The sequence below is a fragment of the Eptesicus fuscus genome, chromosome 11 (assembly GCF_027574615.1).
Source record: "Eptesicus fuscus isolate TK198812 chromosome 11, DD_ASM_mEF_20220401, whole genome shotgun sequence".
In the NCBI taxonomy this organism is placed as follows: Eukaryota; Metazoa; Chordata; class Mammalia; order Chiroptera; family Vespertilionidae; genus Eptesicus; species Eptesicus fuscus.
Genome location: NC_072483.1, coordinates 7,449,403 through 7,471,038, shown reverse-complemented (window position 1 = coordinate 7,471,038; position 21,636 = coordinate 7,449,403). Strand labels below are relative to the sequence as shown.

General features: G+C 41.9%; 1 protein-coding gene across 1 annotated transcript in view; it reads right to left on the bottom strand.

Annotated features, from left to right (window-relative positions):
- CLASP1 (cytoplasmic linker associated protein 1) overlaps window positions 1-21,636 on the bottom strand; it is a 254,968-nt gene that overhangs the window by 90,888 nt on the left and 142,444 nt on the right. The window contains exons 21-23 of the mRNA XM_054723340.1: window positions 12,763-12,870; window positions 8,748-8,774; window positions 6,615-6,782 (exon numbers count right to left, since the gene is read on the bottom strand). Of these exons, the coding sequence (XP_054579315.1) occupies window positions 6,615-6,782; window positions 8,748-8,774; window positions 12,763-12,870 (303 nt within the window). The remainder of the gene's footprint in view (window positions 1-6,614; window positions 6,783-8,747; window positions 8,775-12,762; window positions 12,871-21,636) is intronic.

Below are 21,636 nucleotides of genomic sequence, written 5' to 3'. Positions count from 1 at the left end.
TGGGATGGCATCAGGTCACAGAAATTAAACCGCCGCTTGAGCCCAGGAAGAATGAAAATATCTAATGAACAAGAAACATCAGGAAGTTTAGCATTGTGCTCTATACCTGAGCAAGTTATCAAAATGCTATTTTCAGATTGTTTGGATGAAAGCTTTGAAATGACTCAGTTAACAAAAGCATGGCTAGTATCTTCATTCAAGCTGCTTTTTAAATTAATGTCATCACCCCGAAACTGAGCACATTTACTGTCCTGAACATGAGCATGTTTTTATATTTTTTTCCTTCTTTGAGTTAAACCACATATGGCCTAATCTCTGGCAAAATTAAACACAAATTGTAGAAATTCAATGAGTAAGAATAAACTGCATTAGCTCTACTTTTAAGCAGCCATGAACCTGGGCTAAGCTTCATCTTATGTTAGAAAGGAACACACGGATGAGCTTGCCCGGCTCAGGTGGCCATAAGTAACAGCGCAGACTGAAGTGATGTTCTTTCCTCTAATACTGAAAACTGGAAATGCCCCCAATTTAAGCATGCAGAGGGGACAACAAAGGGTGGCGAAGGAAGAGGAAAGGAAGAAGAAGGGGTCACAGGGCAGCAGGAGGAAAAGCAGGGCGTTCCCCTGGCAGTGTCCGGGCAGCGTCTGGAGCAGGGAAAGGATGCTCCGAGAGCCAGCGCCTCCGTGTACTCACCCAGTGGAGGGAAGCCCCGAGCAGGGCTTGTATCTCGGCTGCTCTCACGGCTGGTATCGCGGCTGCACCCCTGACTCATGCTGGGTCGAGGGATACGGCTGCTCCGTGCTAGTGTGCAGCATGAGGGGTTTCAGAGAAGGTGAACAAGTTTAATGAAGACAGAAAAACTTACAAAATGTCAGTCACATTCTATTAACGTAATCACGACATTGTCCTGATGACTGAGCACGTGCCCCTGCTGCGTCTCCTGACGGCCGTGCCATCAGCAGGAGGTTCGGACAAAAACTTTACTCTGCTCAATGCCTCAGAGAGCTGTGCACTTTGGTATGAAGGTAAAGGAACACCTCAGTGTGAAAAATGGAAAGAAAGCTTCCAAAGAGCAATCCGGCCTCAGAAAACAAAAGCTCGGTCTTTTAGAAATGATCCGTTTTCACGGCTTTGGCAAGCTTCTTTCTCCACTGGAGGGTAAAGGACCAAAGCCATTTAATGTGCACTGGGTTCTCAATTTAGATCGAAAAACACAATAAGGGTCCTGGTCACTGCAATCCATGAAATTAACTAATTAGGAGCCCACTTCTCCCAGCCGGGCCTTCTTGACAAAGAGAAGTCACCTGGACTGACAGCTAGAGACCCTGCGCACTCGAGTCGGTGTGCAGACAGTTCAAACACATTTCACTATCGAAACCAACAGGGAGGAAGAGCTGGGACTGCGGTCCCTTTTCACTGGTCCCAACATTAATTCCTGCTTCTTCTCTGGGGATCAAAACTCTGCCTGTGGTCCTTACTCAAGCACCTTCTTATCCAGCCTTACACCGTCTCACAGTGCCTACACTGATCACCCCAATCTTCGCACTATAAGATCCCTCCACTGACCTGAAAATAGCCAATTACTTTATGATTATCTATAGATAATTTTATTATACTCACATTATAAAACACTGAAAACACAATCACATAAATAGCCTAGTTTCTAATATAACTTGGCTATAAAATCGCAGAAAAGATCATTATGCCCTTATTTTTTCATTTTATTTTGAGAAAACAGAAATATAGTACTGGAAAAATATCTGTAAACACCCTGGCATACTGCAGGCGTGTAACCACCAATGCAACAGCGGATGGGGACAAGTGTCTCCATCTTGAGAGGGTCCATTCAGCTGGCCTGGGTAGAAATGCCTTCTTTAGAAATTTTGGAAAAAATAAACTTGATCCACTGATGTAAAAACATGGCTGTTTTCAGATCAATGCATCAATGAGCACAACCTACTTATTTTAGAGCAAAGGTATGTTTATGGTATGGCCAAACCCCAACAAGAACATCTCACAAACCAGAACGTGAAGCCCCGATAAAGAAGACTACCAAGGCGGAAAAACAACCAACTTCCGACTGTTCGTTCTCGGGGCCGGAGTTCAGTTAGACCCGAACGCTGAGCGGGTGGTGTCCAATGGCTCAGGTCTGCACTGGCCAGCCAAGGAAGATCAAGCACAGGAATGCAACCTCAGCAACAGTCAACACAGAGCTGCATCTGGAATTCTCTAGTAATTCCTAAATTCTCCTTCATCTTGCCAGTGACATGGAGCACTGAGTTTCCACTCAAAGAAGCAGTAAGTATGGAATCAGGAACGTTTGATAACATTCTGAATAGCTAGCTCCTACAATGAGGGCAACAGCAGCAGGTGCTAAACTCTTAAAAAAACTAGGAGTATCTGCCGACCCGCCAACATAGGACCAGTTGCACAGAACCTACAAAGCAGCGCTTCCTATGCTCCGAGGACTGACACCAATCCAATTCCTGCAGCGACCTCGCAGTGCCACGCTCACGCACTGGCCCGGCCACGGAGCCTCCCCTTCGGAAGGCCAGGAAGAAAGTCAGCATCTGAAGAGCACGGTGCTGTGAGGCGAGGCACACGTGGTAATACTTTTGGCTCCCAGATGAGAGGCAAACATGAACATCTGTCTGCTGCACTGCCTGCTCCAAAACTCAGAGTCAAAGTAATAAAAACAGTCCCGATAGTTTTTAACATGTCATGCTTAGCTCAGCATTTTCTTACAGTTCTTGCCCAATTACTTCAGAAGTTTTACCCAGCTCTCACTCCCTCCCTTAAATTAACATACATGCTACAGCAATGGGAAATCTGCTCTCCCTGCTGTGTGAAGACAATAAAGAATGTGAAAAGGGATAGATGTGATCTGAAACAATATGCATAATTCTTAATAAGGTTTAGCCTCCTAGTACTTCACCAGAGAAAGTTCCTTCACCCATTCATGTTGCCTGGCTCCTTTAACATATGGCTAGTAGTAACACAGAGAAGAATCCATTTACAATTTTGTAAAAATCTTCCCATATGGCCCAAACCTCATTCAAGTACCTCTAGTGATGGTATCAACAGTTTAAATGTTGGATAATTTAAAACATTTATAATACCTCTTCCAGAGACCAATCTATTAGGAGGATTTAAAATAAGTATATAAATAAACCATTTTTACAAGGACTAATTAATTAGGTGGTAAAAACCAAAAACAACATACCAAATCAACGTGCCTGTGTACTGAGTGCCCAGAGGGGGCAGTCCACGTGAGAACAGGGAGAAGGCTGACAGGAGGAAGAAAGGATGAACACACTTGCTATCTGAACTTGCTAACGCGCGTTCTCAGGCAGCTCCGGAGCCCTGCGCTCCCATGAGTTGCTGGAGAGCCTTGAGAAACCACTGGATTGGTTTTCATTTCCTGAGACACTTTATTCCACCTTTATGGTGTTTTAAGGGTAATCCTGACCTTTGCCTTTTAAGGAAGAATTCTACCAGAACTTAAGGAGTGCAAGAGGAATAATGAAAAGTACCAGAAATTAAGACATAAACTATCTCCCTAGTCTAGATATTGTCATGTTTTAGTCTTGCACACAGTGGTCTAACTTAATTGCTGGAAGTTAATTATTAATTTTTAACTCTTTCAAACTATTTTAAAGCAGAAAATGTAAAAGTATTTTAAACATATACCCACAGAATGTAAACTGCAAATACTCAAATCTTTCTTTTAGCCTTTTTAATAGATGAGCAGGAGAAGAAAAAAAGAACAAAGGCAAACTTCCAAAATAGAATTGCTATGAATGTCAGCTATTTATGTGACTTTATTATTAATAAAAAATAGAATAAAAGACAAAAACGAAATAATTCACAAACAGTATATTCTTCTATTTTGGTTGAATAGCTTATGAAGGAATAAATTGCCAAGAAAAAACAGGGCAGCAGGGTTTTATTTGGTTTCTTTGCGATTTTACTGGAATTGCATCCTATTTTGCTTAAGTAAATGCTAATGAAAAAGAGCTTGGGTATCATTTTTATCACAGATGAGAAAAGAATATTTACTTAAGAAATATTATTTCAAGCAAAAAAAATAGTATAGCTGAACCAAACATAATTTGTAGATAACTAAAAGCAATTCTCAATGCAAATTCTAAGCCTAGCTTAACTATAATTAAAATTACTAATTAGTCTGGGAATTGTATAAAATATTCTTAAAAGATGATCCCTCTTATTTTGAATATTTATATTCAAAGTTGCTATGCAATGAACAAAATACTTAGATACACAGGCATATACGTAGTATATACTAAATGATCACAGAAATATACACTCTATTACTGAAAAAGTGCTAATATATCTGACGTCCTATGAACTGGAACCTCTAAGATGATCACAGGGAGAAACGGGAAGGTACATTTATTCACATATGGATCTTCATTTCTGTGTGTATGTTCTTATTCTCCCAATGTGCAGACATTTAAAGGAAACATCTATTTTATTCAGAATTATATGTATGACCTCAAAGCTTGACATATAACTGATCCCCATAATGAGTATCAAGAAAATAATTTGCTTCAAAATAATGTTTTAAATAAAAACTCTTCGGAAGTGGGCTCCTATTTAGTTCTTACTGATGGATGATGTTACATAGTACCTCTTTTAAAAGCTTATTAAATGTGGTCTTTTCAACTATCCGTAACACAAACTTCATTGTTAAGACCATGGAATATCAGGTCCTAAAGTTATGTTAGGTGACTGAAGTTGATTTATTTTCCAACTTCAAGAAGGTAAAAATGGCATCCTTAATAAGTAAAGTAAAATCTCCCCCACCCCCAATTTAAAAGTATGACTCTAATCTGGATTGTCAAAACCTCCTATGAACTTAATTAACTATGGAAAAAAGACAGCTTAAATCCTCATACCCCAATTTGAAATCAAATGCATTTTCCAAACAAAACCAGATCCAAACACACATATGTTGAGTATCAACTCTGAAATTTAGATATTCCAGCCATGATGATTTTCTCTAGTTGTATCCACATTACTTGTTATTACTGGATCCAAGTAACTTGTCAACTCAGGCAGCATGCTATGTTATGCCACTTTATGCTGACATTATGTGAAATTAACTAACCACTGCTTGGTTATATTTCTCAACTGCTTTGGAAATGTCCAACCAAATCCTATGCATTCTACTTCTTACGTATCTGCCCCTGCCTTCTCTTAGCTCAGGTAGCTTTCAAGGACTTTCATGAGCTGGATGCTAAGCGCCCCTCTGCCCTCATCTCCCACCCCACCCTAACCAACTTCCTTTATTGTAGCCAAATGAATTACTGTGTTACTCAGGATGCACTACACTCCCTCTTGTCTGACTGCTGCTGCACATGCTCCTCTCTGCCCTACAGCACCTTTCTCCTCATCTCCTCACCTTAAACTTCACCACAGGTTCTATTCTGGGAACCTCTTCTAGCAGGAAATAAGGAAGAAATGGGGCAGACACTCCTTTACTAGGACAATTCTTGCTTTCAAGAAAAACTGTGACTGAGGAGAAACTCAGCCAGACACCTTGGTGCAGTGGTAGCAAGTACTATGGGATTCTGAGGACTTCCAAGTCGCGTCACGGGAAGCCAGCCTAAGGATACCAGAGGGCCAAGTCATCGTATTTGTTTTACTCTGTACATTTTCACCCCTAAGACCACAAGCTATTTGAAATCAGAAGTTCAATCTATTTCATTTACTTCCACTCCTGAAGTCTAACCAAGTACACTGCACATCAGAGTAAACATTCAAGTAAAAGTTGTTAAGAAGACGAGTGAGAAACATAAGCCCATAAGACTAAAAAATATAGCACTGATTTCACATTAATAGATTTTTACCCTTAGAAAGCAGGTTAAAGACATAGAGTTTGAACACACATTTTGCATAATATATTACAAAAGACTACTACCTTTTATATTAAAAAGTAGTGTACAATTGGATTTTTATAGAGGTAAAAGGTCTTCAAGCTGCTGAGAGTAATTCTATACACTATTATAAAGAAACTTGATACTACAACACAAAAACAAATACTACATACTTCATTTCCATCTAGTCCTGGATTTTATGTTTGAACAATACTATGTCAAAAGTAAGTGTGTGTACATATATATTTTTTTATTTTTTTTTACTATAAGTTTCACCAATTAGGTTAGAGAAGATCAGAATCAAAATAAATGTGGACCTACAAATTGCTTTTGAAAATTTAGGTTAATAGCTACTTAGTGCTAATCAGTGAAAGAAAAGTGAAAAGCAACATTGCTTCTACGTGTTCAGTAGAAAACCCTGCCCATTCTCTCATTTCTAACATTTTGCAAAATGACTCTGAAACACGAAAACCCACGACACAATTCTTCCTCATCAATCTAAATGGTAAGCCCCACACACTTTTCAGTTAGAACTGAAACCCGAACATGCCATACTCTATAAAAAGCACAAATCAAAATGTCTTTTTAACATGGGCAAAATGGCATCCTTAATTCAAAAATAAATCTCTATTTGCCACATTAGAAAACGTTATTGGATTAGGATAAAAATTCTGACCAAGTTGGATGAGTTCCAGGGTCTTGGAGAACCCTTACCTAATCCTGTTCGGTTTGGGCTTGTTTCTCGGCTACACCCCTGACTTCTGGGAATCTTGCTTCGCTTTTCCGAAGAGGGTGTCACAGGCGGGCCTCTTGAGGAAGCCCCAGCAAGGCCACCGTAACCACTTCCCAACAATTTCCCTGGAGAACTTGACCGGCTGCCAGCTAAAAATGAAGCAAAACAAAATTGAATAACGGATGTAATCAGGGAATAAATTATAGTATTTCAGAAGCCAGTTTATACATTAATTTGGGTCAAATATAAAAATAGCTTTGTAGTTGGTGTTAGTACCAATTTTTTTTAAACATTAGGAGCATGGAAGAATATCAAAGTATCATAAAAGAATATACATAGAAGGTTACTGGCGCAGTGCTACAAAAATAACTGTAAAACTTCTGATTCAAAAAGCAGGATGAGTCCAAATAGCCTCCCTGTTCCACAGAAAATTTCTAGAAATAATCTCAATGGCATTTATTTAGTGTTTTGTTCTTTTTTTCTGTGAGAGTTGATATGTCACAATTTTTAAGTATAACTGCTGGAAAAGTATAAATATTAACAAAAATTTCTTAAACATTAGTGATAGAAAATGGATTCAAGAGAACTCTATTAATTTAACAATTTGAAGAAAAGGGAGAAGGGGAAGAAATAAATAGAAACATGATAAACAAAAATCACAAAATAAGATGGTAGGACTAAGTTCAAATATATCAGTAATCATAATAAATGTGGCTATGCCCTAGCCGGTTTGGCTTAGTGGATAGAGTGGAGTGAAGGGTCCCGGGTTCAATTCCAGTCAAGGGCACATGCCTGGGTTGCGGGCTCGATCCCCAGTGAGGGGTGTGCAAGAGGCAGCCAATCAATGATTCTCTCTCATCACTGATGTTTCTATCTCTCTCTCCCTCTCTCTTCCTTTCCAAAATCAATAAAAATATATTTTAAAAAATTTTTTTAAATAAATGTGGCTAGATTAAATTCACCTATTAAAAGCCAAAGATGTTTGGATTGGATATAAAAAATAAAATAAAATTCAAATGTATGTTGTTTATAAGAAACAACAACATACCTACAACAACAAAATAGAATAAAACATAGCATTAAAAAAAAGAACAAGGGATATATTATATTGATAAACGAATTGTCCATGAAGATATAATAATCACCAACCTTTATGCCACAAATAACATAGCTTTGAAATATAAAACATAAAAGTAAAAATACAGGAAGAAATTGAAAAAGTCCTAATTATTACTATACCACTCAGAAAGACTAACAACCTCTAAAAATATATCATACCTTGCAGAAATTGACAGAGTAGTCAAAATTATACAGACATGTATAAACACACTTCCCACAGACATACATGTAACTCAACAAACGGAATACACATTATTTTCACCTTTCCACACGTACTACAAAAACCATCTGTATACTAAGCCTCAAAGGAAATCTCAAAAACCTACAAAAATAGCAACCATATAGATCACATTCTCTGAGATGTATGCAATAAATTATAAAATAAAAACAAATGATATGCTAAGTAATTTTTATTATGGCTAAGTGACTAGATACCTAAATAACCATTTCTTATGGGTCAAAATTATCAACACACCCCAATGGCAGTCATTTACTTAGATCATCTGCTTAAGTACAGAAGGCAATAAAATTCTAAAACAAAGTGCACGTTATTATTTACCAGAATAAGGATGAGCCAAAGATAGAAACCTTTGAAATAACACTTAACTGGAAATTACACACACACACACACACACACACACACACACACACCATTCAAATGAATCATTAAGGTGCATACTCACAAAAAATAGTACTATATAATGATTTAACTATAATTTAAAGTGAAATTCATTGCAAAAATCACAAGTACAGATTACCATGAAGAACCCACCTCACGATCTGTTAATTTTGCCCATAAAATTTGAGCACACACATAAACCATTAAGCTATGTAAAAGGAAAAAGAAAATCTATTTCAAATTTTGGATTTTAACATACAGAAAAAATGCAGAAAGATTAATTAAGCTCATAATATAAAAATTAATATTATGCAAGGAACATGGGGTGAGAGAGAATGAACAAAACAACAAACAAACAAGAAGAGAAATGGCTTACCACCAGCAGGATTAGCAGATCTGGATCCTTGATTATGAGAGCAGACCAAAGAACAGGCAAGAAGTGGATTAAAAGACAATAACACAATACAGAGGTCAGCATGCAAACACATGTCTTTGTTCACAAACAAACTATCTTTTTCTAGTTCTTATTCCTCCTAGTCTACTTTTGTACTCACGTTGATTTTATATGTCACACTACTTAGCATTTACTTCTCGTCTGTTCATGGAACACTTACAAACCCACAGTACGCCAGGCACAGCGCCCGACGTGTGGATGCAGAGAAGAGTAAGGCAGTGACCACCTTCTGGGGTACACCTGCTCTCGGGCTCCCAGCAGCCTGAGGGAAGGGACTTATCTGTGCATCACCACCACCTAAAACAGGCTCACCACACGGAAGTGCGCAATAAGCACCGAAGAATTAAAGAGCTATTAACAGTTCCCCTGAGTGCCTGATGCCAAATTCTCAAACATGTACATATTAATCCTCTAAGATTTAAAGCCTCAAATATTTAAATCTTCAAATATTTAAAATATGCTAACTGTTAAGAGCCCTAAATCTAACATTAATAAAATCTACGTACTATTAAACCAGGACTCTGAATGTTAGTATATCTACATTTGTAAATATATATATATATATGCTCGTATTTTCTTCCTATCAAAATTATTTTTAAAAAATACTTAATTTCTATTCATAAGTTTAAGACCCAGGCTTCATCACTTGTTGCTGTTCTCCTGCAGGGGGTGGAGTAAATGGAAGTTTTAAGGTGGAGCCTGAAGGCAGGGAGAGTGCAGGGTTTCTGTAAGACTGAATGAAGGCTCTGCCGTCCCCTCAACCCCACTCCACAGGGCCTTTCGCCTTCACCACTCTAAGCAGGGGCCCAGCGAGGGGCGGGACCGCGGCAGAGGCCAATGCCAACACACGCCAGACATAAAGGAAGAAATGGGAAATTCCGTTCAACCCTCTCTCTCTAAGAAAGGAACTAGTGCTACACAGCTAAAGGGGTAGACATCTTTTATTCAACTCAATTTCAACGTATTGAACTGAAAGAAAAGAGACCATGACCAGAGTATTAGATCTGCTTGTGGCTCCAGGCAACGCTAGGGCTCAACAGAATAACAGAGCCGAGGTACTGTCCCTGAGGCTCGAGAAGCTTCTGGGCTACACCTTACAATCTGTGGTGTGGTGGGTGTGGTGTGGTGTGGTGGGGTGGTGGTGTGGTGGGTGTGGTGTGTGTGGTGTGGTGGGGTGTGGTGTGGTGGGTGTGGTGGGTGTGGTGTGGTGTGTGTGGTGTGGTGGGTGTGGTGGGTGTGGTGTGTGTGGTGTGTGTGGTGTGTGTGGTGGGTGTGGTGTGGTGTGTGTGGTGTGTGTGGTGTGTGTGGTGTGTGTGGTGTGGTGTGGTGGGTGTGGTGTGGTGGGTGTGGTGGGTGTGGTGTGGTGGGTGTGGTGTGGTGGGTGTGGTGTGGTGTGGTGTGGTGGGTGTGTGGTGTGGTGGGTGTGGTGGTGTGGTGGGTGGGTGTGGTGTGGTGGGTGTGGTGGGTGTGGTGTGGTGTGTGTGGTGTGTGTGGTGGGTGTGGTGTGGTGGGTGTGGTGGGTGTGGTGTGTGGGTTGGTGTGGTGGGTGTGGTGGGTGTGGTGGGTGTGGTGTGGTGTGTGTGGTGGGTGTGGTGTGGTGGGTGTGGTGGGTGTGGTGGGTGTGGTGGGTGTGGTGGGTGTGGTGGGTGTGGTGGGTGTGGTGTGGTGGGTGTGGTGTGGTGGGTGTGGTGTGGTGGGTGTGGTGTGGTGGGTGTGGTGGGTGTGGTGGGTGTGGTGGGTGTGGTGGGTGTGGTGGGTGTGGTGGGTGTGGTGGGTGTGGTGGGTGTGGTGTGGTGTGGTGGGTGTGGTGGGTGTGGTGTGGTGTGGTGTGGTGGGTGTGGTGGGTGTGGTGGGTGTGGTGGTGTGGTGGTGGGTGTGGTGTGGTGTGGTGTGTGTGTTGGGTGTGGTGGGTGTGGTGTGGTGGGTGTGGTGGTGTGGTGGTGTGGTGGGGTGGTGTGGTGGTGTGTGTGGTGTGTGTGGTGGGTGTGGTGTGGTGGGTGTGGTGTGTGTGGTGTGTGTGGTGTGGTGGGTGTGGTGGGTGTGGTGTGTGTGGTGTGTGTGGTGTGTGTGGTGTGGTGGGTGTGGTGTGGTGGGTGTGGTGTGGTGTGGTGGGTGTGGTGGGTGTGGTGGGTGTGGTGGGTGTGGTGGGTGTGGTGTGTGTGGTGTGGTGTGTGTGGTGTGGTGGGTGTGGTGTGGTGTGGTGGGTGTGGTGGGTGTGGTGGGTGTGGTGTGGTGGGTGTGGTGGGTGTGGTGGGTGTGGTGTGGTGGGTGTGGTGTGGTGGGTGTGGTGTGGTGGGTGTGGTGGGTGTGGTGGGTGTGGTGTGGTGGGTGTGGTGGGTGTGGTGGGTGTGGTGTGGTGTGTGTGGTGGGTGTGGTGTGGTGGGTGTGGTGGGTGTGGTGGGTGTGGTGTGGTGGGTGTGGTGTGGTGGGTGTGGTGGGTGTGGTGGGTGTGGTGGGTGTGGTGTGGTGTGTGTGGTGGGTGTGGTGTGGTGGGTGTGGTGGGTGTGTGTGGTGTGTGTGGTGGGTGTGGTGTGGTGGGTGTGGTGGGTGTGGTGTGGTGGGTGTGGTGTGGTGGGTGTGGTGGGTGTGGTGGGTGTGGTGTGGTGGGTGTGGGGGGTGTGGTGGGTGGGGTGTGTGTGGTGGGTGTGTGTGGTGGGTGTGGTGGGTGTGGTGTGGTGGGTGTGGTGTGGTGGGTGTGGTGGGTGTGGTGGGTGTGGTGGGTGTGGTGTGGTGGGTGTGGTGGGTGTGGTGGGTGTGGTGTGGTATGTGTGGTGGGTGTGGTGTGGTGGGTGTGGTGGGTGTGGTGTGGTGTGTGTGGTGGGTGTGGTGTGGTGGGTGTGGTGGGTGTGGTGGGTGTGGTGTGGTGGGTGTGGTGTGGTGGGTGTGGTGGGTGTGGTGTGGTGGGTGTGGTGTGGTGTGTGTGGTGGGTGTGGTGTGTGTGGTGGGTGTGGTGTGGTGGGTGTGGTGGGTGTGGTGGGTGTGTGTGGTGTGTGTGGTGGGTGTGGTGTGGTGGGTGTGGTGGGTGTGGTGTGGTGGGTGTGGTGTGGTGGGTGTGGTTCAGCAATACAACTAACCGTGCGCGTTCTTTCTTCCAGAAAAGATACAAGTGGTTGAACGTGAGGACTACGGCATCACAGGGACGTGGAGAAGTGCCTAAATTCAGAAGCAGCGGGGAAGGCATTCTACACAGTAGAGCGAACCTGCGGTCTGGCCACAGACCAGTGCTCTCTGCACAGGAGACACCGCGGAGTGCTGTGTGGAGGGAGCAGGGCGCTCCCGGGGAGGGGAAGGCCTCCCCACTCCCCGGCCCAGGAGGCGGACAGCCAGCTCCACTCCACATGCACAGAGGGAGCAGGCGACGCAAAGTGAGACGCCAGGGGTGGGTCCTAGGGATACAGTCATTCCTTCCACGGCTGCTTGCATGTGTCAGGCTAACAGACTACGTGACCCAACATACAGAGAAGCAAGCATGGAGGCAGGCAGCTGTGCAAGCAAGAGCCCACGCTGGCAAGGAGACAGGAGCAGGCTGCGATGTTAGAACAGAAGGTTGAAGGGGGAGCTTTGAATGGATTTCCTATGAGCGCTGGAAAGAGGACCTCGCACTGCCCGGCCTCTCTCCAGCTGCTGCTCCTGGACGTGTCAGAAGGATTGCTACCCATACAACAACGGCTCCCAGTGCAGGTATGCTGCCATTGGAGAGACTTGTGGGGAGGAAGAGAAAGTCACTTCAATGTTTAATGAGGAATGATAAAAAATCTAAATCACCTGGACAAGAGACCAAAGTACACTTGAATACTCCCATTTTGTAAGCTTACCCAAGAAACATCAAGATGACTCACAGTATCTTAGTCACAGAAAGGTGTTTTTCCCTTGAGGTCAATGAGAATGGCTGTTGAATAAAACCTAGTTAACAGAGAGCATAAAATAGATTTCTTACGCTGAGACTGTGAAACCACTTTAGCGCGACTGCGGCCTCGATTATCGGAAGGGATAGAGGCGACGTTGGTGGTACTCCCAGAGTTCTGCCTTCTGGTACGAATCCGACCTGGAGAGTGCAACACAAACAGTGTTTCCATGGGTTTTCAGTCAGTGCAGCCGACACAAGAAAACCACCCCCACATGACCAGGGGCACTGACCGGGCCGCCGCGGGGAGCAGGTCTTCCCCACCCAGGGTCCTGCATGCCTTCCTGCGAGCACACACCAGCCTATGACCTGCACACACACATTCTAAAAACACGTAAGGGACCCTGGCCGGGTTGCTCAATGGTTAGAGTGTTGTCCTGATACACCAAGGTTGTGGGTTTGATCCCTGGTCGGGGCACATACAAGACACAACCAATGAATGCAAAAACAATTGGAACAACAATCAGTGTCTGACTGTCTCTCCAATCAATTTTTAAAAATAAGTTAGGAACTCCTGAGAATGAGTCATGAACCTATCAGGTACTTATGTTTCAATTACTTTAGCATATTATATTTTCAGATGAGAAGGTGTTATCTATTGGAGAATTTTTTTTTATCAAATTTTCAGTTAAATTCCTTTTTATTGGCTAGAAATCTGTCAAATGTCCAGAATCAGAAAATATTAGCTGTTGTCTTAAGAAAAATACAATAGAAAAAAGGAACAAATGCAAAATATTCAGCAATCCACAAAAACTACAACACCCTGGGGAATAAATGTGTTTTGATATGTAGCATTAAACTTCTATTTTAAAGTATGTGTGCCCATAAATTTCTAGGTTGCAAAAGATGATTAAAATAAAATTAGCACCTGAAAGTAATACAAAATAATATTGCATGTAAACTGTTAATTTAAAAATGTTTAAGAAAGAATAAATATGAGGAGTACCTAGAAAACCAATGACCTAAAAATAATACAATGTTGTAATCCAGCATGACTCAACGGCTGAGTGTTGCCCATGGAATTAGGAGGTCACGGCATATGCCAGGTTTGGGAGGTAGCCGATCAATGATTCTCTCTCATCATTGATGTTTCTATCTCTCCCTCTCCCTTCCTCTCTGAAATCAAATAAAAAAAATATTTTTTAAAAAAGTTAAGTACATTTATAAAAAGAATTTGTCACTCAAAATAAAGCAATCTGTTAACTCCAATTTTTAAACCATTAAAATAAAACTGAATTCAGATACGAAAAATCATTGATGATCAGACTAGTATGATTATTGGTTAAACTTTTTAAAATTCAGGCATTTTGTGGTTTCCAAGGGATACAAAATGCCTCTCCTTCCATAATTCAATCAGAATAGCAATCTGATAAGAGAAAACCCAAACCATTTGAATCCCTATTGGCTTCTTATGTTGTTAAAAATAATCTCTGCCCTCCCCAGTCTGGCTCCGTGGACAGAGCACCGGCCCACAGAATCAGGTGTCCTGGGTTGGACTGTGGTCTGGGTGCGTGCCTCGGTGGTGGACTCAATCCCCCACCCTGGCGGGGCGTGTTCAGGAAGCAATATCTCACATTGGTGTTTCTCTCTCCCTGTCTCTCTCCCTCCCACTCTCTCTAAAAATCAATGGAAAAATATCCTCGGGTGAAGATTAACAAATATAAACAAACAAACAAACAAATAACCTGTGCAGCCAGTGTGGCTGGGTGTAAACCTACGAACCAGGAGGTCACATTCGATTTCAAGTCAGGGCACATGGCCGGGCTATGGGCTCGATCTCCAGTAGGGGGCGTGTGGGAGGCAGCCGATCAATGATTCTCTCGCATCATTGATGTTTCTCTCTCCCTTCCTCTCTGAAATCAATAAAAATATATTTAAAAAAATAAGTTCTACATCATCTGAGAAAACCTGCAGAAAAGTACACAGAAAAACAAATCATAAGGCTTGAAAAAGTTTCAAAAAAGGGAGGTAAGGAGCAATAAAAGAAATCACTGCATTAAAAAAATTAAAACTAAAATTAATGACTTCATAACAGTTTAAGGAAAGACTTACACAAATTCTAGAATCTACAGTAAAGTTAACAGCTATACCGTATATTATACTAAGAGTGTACATGTGTGAACCCAGTTTACAGATGAGGGGACAGAGAAATGGGGAATAATTAATTTGTCCAAGATCACACTATTAGTTTGGATACCGGTGCCTGCCTGCCTGGCTGGCCTGAGTGAGGAGTTTTTACTTTGCCATGGAAATCACCGAGCTAAATCAAGGCAGTCACCAAGGCAACATCAACATGAAAACGACGGAATTTAATTTTTTACTTTAAATTTATTATAAAATATTTGTCACAAAAAAAATTTTTTAAAAAGCCATACCCATTCAACTTATAAACAAAAATCTTCTTTGCTTATGTCCCTATATCCTCTACCTTCCTCTACATTTGGTAATAGGATCCTAAATCCAGTGTTCACCATTCTCTTGTATTTCTTTATCCTTTCAATAATATTTTCTCAGTTGCCTAACTGAAAAATTAGATGGCATTACTTTTTATATTTTAAATAGTTTTAGTTATACCATAGGGTATATATTTTCCCAAAACTTACTGTTTTGCTCAATATTTTTTTTGGTGAGGTCACTTATGGAACTGATTTTTCTGTAGAAGGTAAAGGAGAGATCCATTTCATTTTTTCCATATGACTAACCTACATCCAAATCAATTTACTTAACCCCTTTCTTACTGATCTAGAAAGCCATCTCCAACATCTACCAATACTTAGAGTATACGCGGCTGCGTCTGTTCCTCAGCTGTCCATTCTGTCCCAACAGTCCATGTGTCCGTAACATGCAACATCACCACGTTGTGATGAGCTTTTAACAAAAATCTTGCTCATTGGTAGGGCAAATAAACCCACTTTTCCCTAAGGCCCTTTGCTCTCCTCGTTATGCATGTGAAGATACAATGAGAAGACCTAGCCCTGGCCGGGTGGCTCAGTTGGTTGGAGCGTCATCCCATACACCCAAAGGTTGTGGGTTTGACCCCCCCCCCCCCCCCCCACCCTCCCCACCTCCCGGTCGGAGTGCATACAGGAGGCAACCAATCGATATTTCTCTCTCACATCAATGTTTTCTCTGCCTCTCTCCCTGCCTCTCTCTAAAATCAACAAAAACATACCCTTGGGTGAGAAAAAAAACTAAACACCTATTAAAATATTGACTGGCATTATGTGGCATTTTTGGGGGGAGGGGGGGAAGGCAGCTTTATGACAATGATCTTCCCACTCACAAATGTTTTCTGAATTTCACTCTCTTCAATGTCCTTCAATAAAGTTTTATATTTTTCCCAAAAAAATCTTACTAAATTTTTATAGACTTATTAAAAGGTGCCTTATATTTATTATGCACAATAAATTTATTATACTTATTGACAAATACGTTCATAATTAATATTTAATTTGGTCTTAAACAGGAACCTTGCTAAACTCATATTAATTTACATGTAGATTACCTGGGGTTATCTAAATAGAATGTCATCTACAAATAAGACTTCAGGTTTTTCGCTTCAACTACTGCCCTTTCGTTTCTCTGCTTTTACCCTGCTGTCCTGGACATGTGCTACAACACTAAAGAAAAGCATGGAAGCAGGCTCTATTGCCTTGAGCCTTAACAAAAAGTTTGGTATTTCAACAGGTTGAAAAAACCCACTTCTATTCCTAATTGCTAAGAATTGCTGTCAAAAACGTTTGAATTTTTTAATGCTTTGCCTGCATCTTCTGAGAATAAGAGGATCCTTCTCCTAAGTGTGATAAGGGCATCAGTGTTTATAAAACTTAGGCTAAACAGCCACTGTCAGATCTACACTGCAGCTGAATTCTTCCAACGAGGACCTCTGTTTGCTTTTGCTAGTCCTATGCACACTAGCAATCCACAGCTACTTTAAAATGATCTATCTATTTGGGTTTTTCACACCACAGAGGCAGTTGTAAATTCTGAAGGGAATCCTCTATCCTAGTATGAAGGTTAAGAATGGCAAAATTCCCTCTTCTCTGCTCCAGTTTAACAGATTAACTTCTTGTTTATCAATGATGGTGTAGGTCTTGGGTGGGTTTTGAGTTGCTTCTTGTCCTCCACATCCTGATCACTCATCACAGCAAATGCCCCAGGCCTCCAAACCCTTCAGGTGCAGCCAGATGTGGCCCTTACTTACTGAGGTTCCTGCTTTTCTCTAAAGATGCGCGACTTACTGTCTTTATTCCAATTAGTGATGTGTTCTCAATTGGCCAGATCAATCACACTAATAAATTCTGCAGACTGCTAAAAATGCAAGTTACTTATTTCTTTTAAACATTTAAATACAGCTACTTTGTATTATATAAAAGAGCCTTACAAGTATTAAAGGGAATGCTTCTTTCTCTCTGCTACCTCTAACTCATTATAGATGCAAATGTTAGAGGCAGAAATAGAATATATTGGGGACCAGCTACAATTATAAGAAATATTAATCATGCTCTGTTAACCAAGATGGTTCTGTTCTGGTTAGAGAAAGCACATTCTAAACTCACTGAGAGTTGCACGCCCCGGAATATGGGAGCTGGCATCGAAATACAGTCTGTCATGCTCCCAGGAATTGCCCTATCATTATGAAACCATTTACAACCTCGTGGCACCTAGTCCTGGAGGCACCTGCTCTTTACAAGCGCCTGCCCCTATTACCTGTAATCCGGTCCTGCCCCCTCTCCGCCAGCCGGCATGATTTTAACCTGTAATGATTATCCCGTGCCCACTTTCCCATACCTGTAATTCCTACTTCCCCACGTAATCTTGCCTTCTACCCAATATAAGCAGCCAACTTATGGTGGGGTGCAGAGCAGATTTCTGTGGGTGACCTGCTGCTCTCCCACACTGCTGGCATTATTGGAATAAACGTTCATATATGACTCAACCCTGTCTCTGCTGAATTGGCTCAAGTGGTGGCAGACAGCCCGGACCCCTTGTTTGTCCGATTACACAATTTTGAACTATGAACTCCTATTTGGCATACAGAGTGGTGCAAAAGTAGTCTAAAGTTCATATGGAAAATAATACCATCATTAATACAAGAATAAACTGTTTTGCATACTCACAACTGTAAACCTACTTTTGCCCCACCCTTTTAAATCTGTGGGGATCCCAAGGAACCAGATTTGAGAGTGGCTTCCTCTGTAAAAGCTCAATGTTTGTTCTAGTCAGGCACCCTTGGGGGTACCAACCCAGACCACTTTATTCATCAGCGTGGGGTTTCCCAGCCACCACAGGGAAGGAAGACTGAGACAACGTGCATGACAAGAGGGCTTGGGTACAAGTCGGGGAAAGGTATGCCCTTCCTCTGCCTAGGACAAAGTCAAGGGAGCGGTGGAGAATTTTTCCCAGTCCACTTTTTCATGGATCTACAGCACCCTGACAAAGCTGGCTTCATGCCAACTCTTGATTCTCACCTGGTGAAGTCAAGGGCTAATTTCCTGCCTGCCCTAGGAACTAAGCCCTCAGGGCACCTTAAAATCCTTTTGGGGGGCAGAGTTTAAAGGGCCTCTACTATTCTGTACTCAGATATTTATTTCTTTTATAGAAATTGTTTTTTTCATTTTATTAAGTTGGCGATATTATTGTAAGTGCCTGTGTATGTTTTAGAGTCTATATAAAACACTCTGTGGTATTTAGGAAAAACAAAGCCTACTCAATAAATGCAACAAACAGTAAAAACAGTCTTCAGTTCTGTATTCTGACTTGTTAATGACATATTCACATTCATTCATTCATATTGTATTATGACAGACAGAAGTGGATATGAAAGAAAAAACAGTCACAATAAGTAAGAGAAATAGAAATAAGAGATATTAGACAACGGTGCAACAACAAATATTCTGCAGGGAGGGACAAGCACATGGACACACACATCCACCCAGAGAAGAGCAGACCCAGAGGAAAACAAGAACAGTAAGAGGAGTGCAGTCTGACTTTCATGGCACAAAGAGAGAACATCCGTGTCTGTGCTTTTTAACAGTGCTGCTGAGGAATTCTTCCAATCACACTGCCATTCTTCTACAAAAGCCCTCAAATCAGGAAACTAAACCTGCGCACCTGGTTTAATTCGCAGGCATGGTTTTCCCATATTCCATTTAGCTGAAGATAATTTTAAAAATCCCCAGGTAGCTTCATACAGTAGGGGTGTTTTTTGTTGTTTTTTGTCCCCCATATGTTTCAAGTTTGAGCCAATTCGCAATTTAGAGGGTATAAAAGTTAAAAGGTTCCTAGATAAATCTCAACTGTCATCATATGGGGACATTTTGGCATACAGATCTATTTTACAACTCATCGCTCAGGGGCACAATTAAACCAACCTCTACTCACAGGTAGCATTTTTGACAGAATCAAAATTTGGGAAATTGATCAGTTGTAAATTTTGCTACCTACAATACTCTCCCCAAAAGAGTAACTTTCCTTACATATTTTAAAGATAAACACTCGTAACACTCTTTTACTTCTACATACAGACATACATATTTTTGCATTGTGTAAAAAAAAGCCAACCACTTACACTTCAGGATTCTTGGGCGTATGTACAATAATTCCAAATTTTTCAGTTCTCAGTAAAACTAAGAACTAGCTTCCCCGGAAGAGCAGACAAGGCTCCATAGTTTTTATTGTGTAACCTTGAGGTCGCCAATAGTATGCTGGCCTCTGACTATACTTAACAACATGTGACCGTCTATTCTCTGAAGTTATCCGTAAGTTATTAGTTACCACACAGGTCATTCAAACATGGTAACTCTTCACTTGAAATTACTTATTTCAGGGAAAAATATGAATAAACAAATTTTCTAAACATAATAGCTAAAAAAAATTAGGTGAGAGTGTATTTATTTGCCATACAAGTTCAACATCTAGTCATAAACTTTCTCCTAAGCAGTATAATAGACTACATAAATGCTTCCTTTTCTAAATTCCCCTAATTACTGAACACAACATACTGAAGGCTATCCTGGAAATAAACTTTTGTCCAAAAGTTGAGCTTTTGATTCGTCACAAAAAACATTTTTCTAATTAGTCATAAATGTTAGAAAGACTACTCGATGTGTATGATAAATAACCTCCAAAGAATATATATTTTTCTCAATTACTGTAATAACCAAGTTGCCAAAATTTAAAAGTATTGTCTGAATTTTAAATTTATAGATCATCCAAGTTCTGATTCAAATTCATCTTTGTCTCCTAATAATGATAGTACCTATCTCTTCTTATCTCAGGAGCTAGATGGTAAAAATTAACAGATTTTTAAAAAATAAATTTCTTAAAAGGCCCATAATGATTCCAAAATTTCAGATATGGAAACTTACGACAAGACACTTTGTAATATTGACTGCTGCCTTTTTCTCATAACTGTCTGCAGCTTTTCTAAGCATCACTGCCCAGTCATGTTGCTGCAACAAACAGAGGAATGACAGCCTCATCCCACTTGAGCGTACAGGCCTCCCAGGGCCCCCTGCGTCCCTCCCTCCTCACCCAGGCTCAAGGCTCTGCTGTGGGCTCTGCAGCAGCCGCACAGCCCTGGGACACGGGGACCAAGGCTCAGGGGCTCCACTCGAGGAGCCCTCTCCGTCTGATTCTGAACTCTGTGTGATTCAGGGCCCTCATGTTCTCCCACTCCCGCACTGGAAAGAGGACCAGAAAGAGACTTGTCAGTCAGCACAGTCATCAATGGGTAAATTTCTGAACTTGCTCTGACTGGTAAAAAGAAAACTGACTAAAAGGGGGGAAATCCCAGTGCTGGCTAAAATAGCAGACTGATTTCACCTGTGTGATATAGGCATATCAATCAGGGTATTCTGGGGAAAAAAAATATAATTCCCCACACAGTGTCTTTCACTTTGCATTTCATTGGCATTACTGTATTCCACTCTCCACACTTTCCTTCCACCTCGGCTGAAAAACTATTAAAGATGGTCTCTATGGGAAAGGAAAATAAACAATTACTCCTATCAACTAAAAACGGAAAGTTACACCCAGCGTCAGTCTTCTATCACAAATGAGGTTCTCGTTATGACATAGGTGTTTTTCCATGTTTCATTTTTGGTAACTTTTCATTTCACCAACTTCTCCCACCCCCCAAATCACCAGGAGGGGCTTGCTGAAAAGTCATACTCACCTGCTGCTTTGAACTTAATCAGAATTTTCAGGGGAAGGACAGGACCTTTATTCTTTTGGGTAATTTTTATGAGAAATTTGAAGAACATTGATCTTGGGACTATGTTTATCTTAGGAAGTAGTATATGGATTAAAAGTACTATGAACTGCCTGGCCCACGTAGCTCAGTGGTTAAGCATCAACCTATGAAGCAGGAGGTAACAAGGGTTCGATTCCCGGCCGGGGCACATGCCCGAGTTGCGGGCTCGATCCCATATGGGCATGCAGGAGGCAGCAAATCAATGATTCTCTCCCATCACTGATGTTTCTCTCTCACCCTTCCTTCCTCTCTGAAATTAATATATATAAGGTACTGTAAACTACACATAATCCAGTGTGCTTTGCAGGTTAGCCTTTTAGAGTCCTAAATAATATATGCAAGTAAACTAGCACCCCTAACTGTTAAATCATTATCCTGAGAGTTGGTGTGTCTAAGCCACTATCTAAATTTCAACTGTGTGAAACATTACCATGCTTTCTCTCTAGAGACTTTGTAAAAGGATGATCTTGTCTAGCGTGTGCTAGTCAAAGACCTACACACACTCGACTAGCTAGGTCTAACATCCAAAGGCCAATGCAAAATCAGGGAGGCCTTCTGGAGAACAGCACAGAACCAAACAAAGTGGATCTGGACACGTGCACTCTTGTCGCCGTGCTATGTCCTTGCGTGTAGCGAGGACACAGCACGCA